Here is a 6,716-nt window from a genome sequence, read left to right as displayed (position 1 = left end):
TCACATATAAAAACAGAGTTCACATAACGTGTAGATTATAGAGCAACTCTATCAGTAATGTCAGTACTTCCCTCTTATCAATGATAGGTGGTATACAGAAAATTGCACAGAGAGGTTGACATGGAAACGTTATTTTACATAATATGCATAATAGTGACGTCCATAACGCTTGGGAGTGTTTTCTTGCGTTACTCTGTATGTGTGTTTGTGTGTGTACATGTACATGCCTGTGTGTGTATGCGTGTTGGAGGAGGTATGCATTTTGGAGTGAGGGGATGTGTGCTTGCGTGTGTGTTGGAGTGAGGGGTTTTTACAGGTGTGTGTTGGTTCATTTTATGCTCAGTCCAGTAAAACACAAGGCTCACAGAGAACCTATAGCAGTCTGAGGGAGGCTAGGGCTACATCCTGAGCAGGAGCAGTAGAGAGATGCATGCTGAGAGCAAAAGCGTGGTGTAGGCGGGTCCAAGGTGATGCGTGTACCCTTTTAGAGTTTCTTGATTGGTCTGGTCTGATGTTGGTGGCCTCTGGGAGGGTGGCATGGGCACTGTATTGGGTGCCAGTGTGGTGCGGCTGGCACACATGTCATAGAGGTTTCCAGAAAACTGTGTCTTCCTAGACTCTTGCCTCAGAGACTCCCACACAGCCGCTGCGTCTCCAGGACAACCGGCAAGTGCCGCATTCGCACACACATGGAACGCATCCCATGATCTGTAAGGGGGCAAATACTGTATGACAACATGAGAGTGTGGTTTGTGAGGGAGTGTGTTTTTTGAAAGTATGTGAAAGGAATACACCAAGGAAATCTGAAGGTTGTGAATGAGGGACGTAGGACATGTGTGTGTTTACAAGTGTTGGAGCACATGTTGGGTTACAGTCTGATTCTGTAGGAGTGACTTGGTCTGAAAATGAACATTTACAACACTTATGTGTGTGAGGAGATGGGAGAATATGCAAGGAGAAAAAGAGAGCTGGATTGATTCAGAGTAGGTGTCAAGTTGGAGTGGGAGAGAGAGACTCACCTGCAGACTGTGTCAATGTCCTGTGCGCTCTGCTCTTTCTGTGTGTCACCCAGACTGTCCCCCAGAGTGAGGAGACACTGAGCAAAGCTCTTGTAGATGACGCCACAGGAGCTAGGGAGTGCAGCAGCCCAACACACAGGGGCCAGATCTGAGGGAGGGAAGGGAGTGAAGAGTATGAATGTGAATTACAGTAGATACATAAGCTCTTTTGTCCAGTGCTATTAATAGATTACTTTTCATTTGTTTATTTACGTCTGGGGTTTTAGCATCGGAGTAAGGTAATTCATCAGCCTGTCTGCCTCTGGAGATACCTGCTATGCCCCTCTCTGTGTGTGTGTGTGTGTGTGTGTGTGTGTGTGTGTGTGGGTGGGTGGGTGGGTGGGTGGGTGGGTGGGTCTGTGTCTGTGTCTGTGTCTGTGTCTGTGTGTGTGTGTAAACTACATGTACACACACATTGGCAAACATACAAACAAACAACCACATAATCACACACAAACACACACACACATTAGCCCTGAGAGAGGGTGGAGAAGGAACATGAAGATGAGCATCACCACAGGGAGAAGGTTGGGGTGAATGCAACACACTCTACAAATTAATCTCTTGCTCTGGTGTCCTAGCACAACATGCATTATGTCTCTCTCTCAACGTAACATTCTTATGGCCTTTAGTCAACTCCGTAGACTACAGGAGGTACCGCCCCTATCCTCAGCACTAACCTCAGTGGGATAGTATTCTCCAGCTGTCCCACAACTCCCTGAGAGACGACAGTGGGAGGCACACACACACATAAACACACACACACACTGCGCTGTTCGGAACAAGATAGAACAGCATGTATTTCATTAGGATAAGTGCTTCGTAAAACCTCTCTCCTTCATATCCAAATGGATTCAGAAAGAAATACCTTTTCACCCATACCATTGCTCTCTTCTCCTTACCAACTTACCATCACCCCATACCAAATCATCACTCCTGCTCTGCTACTTATGCCATCCCTTCAGTTTCAAATATTCTAACAAACAAAAACAGTTGAACAGAAAAAATACAGGAAACTAGTAAGAGCAGAGTGAGATAAAAGCTGCCTTCGAAGCATCAAACTACGCTCACCACACTAAAGTAACATCACTACAACACACACAGACAGAGACACACAGACATACAATACATAAATAGATAAGGGAAAGGCATCCTTACAGAGGTAAAGAGCAACAGGCAGGAGGAAAGTCACGGTGCAGGCATGGGACCTCATACTCAACTGGCCCAACTGAGTCCAGTGGAGCCCCAGCACACAATTAATGAGCTCTGATCTGATGACGTTCACAGCAGTGTTATAATCCTGGACAGAATTTTGGTGTCTTCTCAGAGTGAGGTGTCCTGTCATTCATTTGTTGGATCATCAGAGCTCAAGAGTAGAGCAGAGCATACATGCAGATCGTAGTGAGTGTTCACTGGATTAACAGAGCAAAGGGTCGACGTGCTGCATCCAGGGGATGTGTGTGTAGGGGAGGGGTGGAGGGCAAGCTGTGGAAAGCTTGGACCAGGGACGTCACATCATAGCACACTGGATTAGAGCATTCTCATTTCCAATCTCAGTATTAAGGGCATTTAGTGGAGGTAAAATAGCACATAGCACAAACTCACAATGCAGTGTGTTTGTCAATAGTTTGGTAGAGAGATAGAAGAGAAAGCAGGGCTCCTGAGAAATATGGGCTTTATATAAACTCAGCAAAAAAATAAACGTTCTCTCACTGTCAACTGTGTTTATTTTCAGCAAACTTAACATGTGCAAATATTTGTATGAACATAACAAGATTCAACAACTGAGACATAAACTGAACAAGTTCCACAGACATGTGACTAACAGAAATGGAATAATGTGTCCCTGAACAAAAGGGGTGTTGCGAGCGCACTGAAGGTAAGTGAGGAGTCAAACGCAGGAGAGCAGAAATGTCAGTGTAGCGTGTAAATTTTTAATCAGGGCAAGTCCAAAACAAACACAGTCCAGTACAAATACCCAAAACCCAATGGGAACAAACAGTTCACCCGTAAGGCGTAGAACCACAACGCACATTACTAAAATCACTACACGCAAAAGATACACTGAGGAAAGCCTCCACAAGCAACAAGAAAAAATAATCCCGCACAAACCTAAGCGGGGAAACAGGGTAAATATACACACAGAAATCAAAGCAAATGAAAACCAGGTGTGACAGAACCAAAGACAAAACAAACGGAAAAGGAAACACGGATCGGTGATGGCTAGTAGGCCGGCGACGCCGACCGCCGCCCGAACAGGGAGAGGAGCCACCTTCGGTGGAAGTCGTGACAGGGGAGGTCAAAATCAAAAGTAACAGTCAGTATCTGGTGTGGCCACCAGCTGCATTAAGTACTGCAGTGCATCTCCTCCTCATGGACTGCACCAGATTTGCCAGTTCTTGCTGTGAGATGTTACCCCACTCTTCCATCAAGGCACCTGCAAGTTCCTGGACATTTCTGGGGGGAATGGCCCTAGCCCTCACGCTCCTATCCAACAGGTCCCAGACGTGCTCAATTCGATTGAGATCCGGGCTCTTCGCTGGCCATGGCAGAACACTGACAATCCTGTCTTGCAGGAAATCACCCACAGAACGAGCAGTATGGCTGGTGGCATTGTCATGTCTCATGTCAGGCATGTCACGGTGAGCCTGCAGGAAGGGTATCACATGAGGGAGGAGGATGTCTTCCCTGTAACGCACAGCGTTGAGATTGCCTGCAATGACAACAAGCTCAGTCCGATGATGCTGTGACACACCGCCCCCAGACCATGTCGGACCCTCCACCTCCAAATCGATCCCGCACCAGAGTACAGGCCTCGGTGTAACGCTCATTCCTTCCACGATAAACGAGAATGCAACCATCATCCCTGGTGAGACAAAACCGTGACTCGTCAGTGAAGAGCACTTTTTGCCAGTCCTGTCTGGTCCAGCGACAGTGGGTTTGTGCCCATAGGCGACATTGTTGCCGGTGATGTCTGGTGAGGACCTGCCTTACAACAGGCCTACAAGCCCTCAGTCCAGCCTCTCTCAGCCTATTGCGGACAGTCTGAGCACTGATGGAGGGATTGTGCATTCCTGGTGTAACTCGGGCAGTTGTTGTTGCCATCCTGTACCTGTCCCGCCGGTGTGATGTTCAGATGTACCAATCCTGTGCAGGTGTTGTTACACGTGGTTTGCCACTGCGAGGACGATCAGCTGTCCGTCCTGTAGCGCTGTCTTACACGGAACCCAAACCTGCTGCGCGCACGCGCCATCGTGCGCTATTGTGCATAAATGTATTTTGTCCCCCTACACCAAACGCGATCATGACACGCAGGTTAAAATATCAAAACAAACTCTGAACCAATGTCCTTAATTTGAGGACAGGTCGAAAAGCATTAAACATGTATGGCAATTTAGCTAGTTAGCTTGCACTTGCTAGCTAATTTGTCCTATTTAGCTAGCTTGCTGTTGCTAGCTAATTTGTCCTGGGATATAAACACTGAGTTGTTGTTTTACCTGAAATGCACAAGGTCCTCTACTCCGACAATTAATCCACACATAAAACGGCCAACCGAATTGTTTCTAGTAATCTCTCCTCCTTCCAGGCTTTTTCATCTTTGAACTTATATGGTGATCGGCATCTAAACTTTCATAGTATTACCACGACCACCGGCAAAACAGTTCGTCTTTCAATCACCCACGTGGGTATAACCAGTGAGGAGATGGCACGTGGGTACCTGCTTCTATAAACCAATGACGAGATGGGAGAGGAAGGACTTTCAGCACGATCTGTGTCAGAAATAGAAAGGAGTTCTATTTTAGCCCTAGGCATCGCAGACGCTCGTTGGCACGCACGAGCAGTGTGGGTGCAATAATTGAATAACATGGATTTCTAAATTTATTTTGCGACGCTCGCGCATGCGACGTGTCCGGTCTGGTCAGCATGTTAGGCGTCTCACAGTACGGACATTGCAATTTATTGCCCTGGCCACATCTGCAGTCCTCATGCCTCCTTGCAGCATGCCTAAGGCACGTTCACGCAGGTGAGCAGGGACCCTAGGCATCTTTCTTTTGGTGTTTTTCAGAGTCAGTAGAAAGGCCTCTTTAGTGTCCTAAGTTTTCATAACTGTGACCTTAATTGCCTACCGTCTGTAAGCTGTTAGTGTCTTAACGACCGTTCCACAGGTGCATGTTAGAGAGAATAAAGTAGACGGCACACGTCAAACGTTTGATTTATGACCGTATGTCCGGATGACGTGTGCATGCCCATATTTGGGCATCCGGTCAGGACATCATGGCGGGAAGTTATCACGTGCTTATGCCCATATATGGGCATCCTGTTCCTGTTCTCACGCCTTAGAGTGAGTGTGAATTTATGTATATAATGCATCTATTCTGTAGAAGTTGTCATGATGATTGATGTCTATGGACCTCTTTGAACTGGGGGGGATGTGTTTGAACATTTCAAAGAGTATGGCCCCCCCACCCCCTGTTTTATTGACCTTAGGGCTGTTGTCTATGAAACAGGAATGTCCTGGGGTATTGGGGTTGGCAGACGCATTATAAATAAAGCCCAGAACAAGACATGCGGCCCCAGAACACGAAACAAGATTTTAAAAATAAAACCCTGAACATTAAACAGAAAATGATGTCTCCTAGGCCAATTCTCGGGGTGCTATGCGTCTCTTGTCATGAACCCAATGACAAAAGCCTCGAGGAAGTTCTGTGTGAGGCCCCAGAATTTTGAAAGAGAAGTCTCAATGTCTAACCAAATAGAGGAGTCATCGTTTGTGATCCAATCAGAAATATAACATAGGTGGGCACACCACTGATATAACCTGATATTGGGCAGATCCAAGCCACCCATAGAACTTGGCAGCTGCAATATTGCCATCTTAAGTCTTGGCTTGCGTTTACTCCATATAAATGAACTTAGCCATCCATTTACATCCTTTATTACCTTATTGGAGAGTAATACTGGGATCATTTGGATTGGGTAAAGTAGTCTAGGTAAAATGTTCATTTTCAAGAGGGATATTCTAACCAACCAAGAAATCGGGAGAGAGTTCCAGCGCTCCAGATCCTGTCTTATTGTATCAAACAAGGGAACAAAATTGGCTTTGTACATTTGCTGGAATTTAGGAGTTAGAAATATACCCAGATACGTAAAACCTGAGGGAGACCATTTAAAAGGGAAGGGGGGAGAAGTATTAGGTACAGAGTGAAGGTTACCAAGTGGCATAGCCTCTGATTTAGTTAAGTTAATCTTGTAGCCTGAGAATTTGCTGAATAATTCAATAATATTGATAAGAGATGTAGTTGAAGTCTCGGGACTAGAGATGAATATCAGGACATCATCAGCATACAAGCTTATTTTATGGTGAACATCACCAATGAGCAGCCCCTGTATAGCAGGCGTTACCCTGATGGCCTCGGCCAGTGGTTCCATAACGAGTGCAAATAGGAGAGGGAACAAAGGACAGCCCTGTCTGGTACCTCTGTATATAGAGAAGCTATTTGACCTTAGCCCATTAGTAAGGACAGCAGCCTGAGGATCATCATATAAAACTTTCACCCATTTTATAAAGTTGTCCCCTAGACCAAATTTATTTAGAGCAAAGAATAGGTAAGACCACTCCACACGATCAAATACTTTCTCCGCATCTAGGGAGAGCAC

At 46.0% G+C, this 6,716-nt stretch overlaps 1 protein-coding gene across 1 annotated transcript; it reads right to left on the bottom strand.

The window, feature by feature from the left end:
* Positions 1 to 398: 398 nt before the first annotated feature.
* nrn1lb (neuritin 1-like b) lies at positions 399 to 6,488 on the bottom strand. The gene is made up of 3 exons (XM_038999587.1): positions 6,431 to 6,488; positions 1,020 to 1,167; positions 399 to 708 (listed from the first exon to the last, which is right to left on the bottom strand). Exons 1-3 carry the CDS (start codon positions 6,486 to 6,488, stop codon positions 399 to 401), a joined length of 516 nt encoding a protein of 171 aa, XP_038855515.1.
* Between the last annotated feature and the right edge of the window lie 228 nt (positions 6,489 to 6,716).

Source organism: Salvelinus namaycush, chromosome 1, assembly GCF_016432855.1.
Source record: "Salvelinus namaycush isolate Seneca chromosome 1, SaNama_1.0, whole genome shotgun sequence".
In the NCBI taxonomy this organism is placed as follows: Eukaryota; Metazoa; Chordata; class Actinopteri; order Salmoniformes; family Salmonidae; genus Salvelinus; species Salvelinus namaycush.
This window is presented reverse-complemented; position numbering and strand designations above follow the sequence as displayed.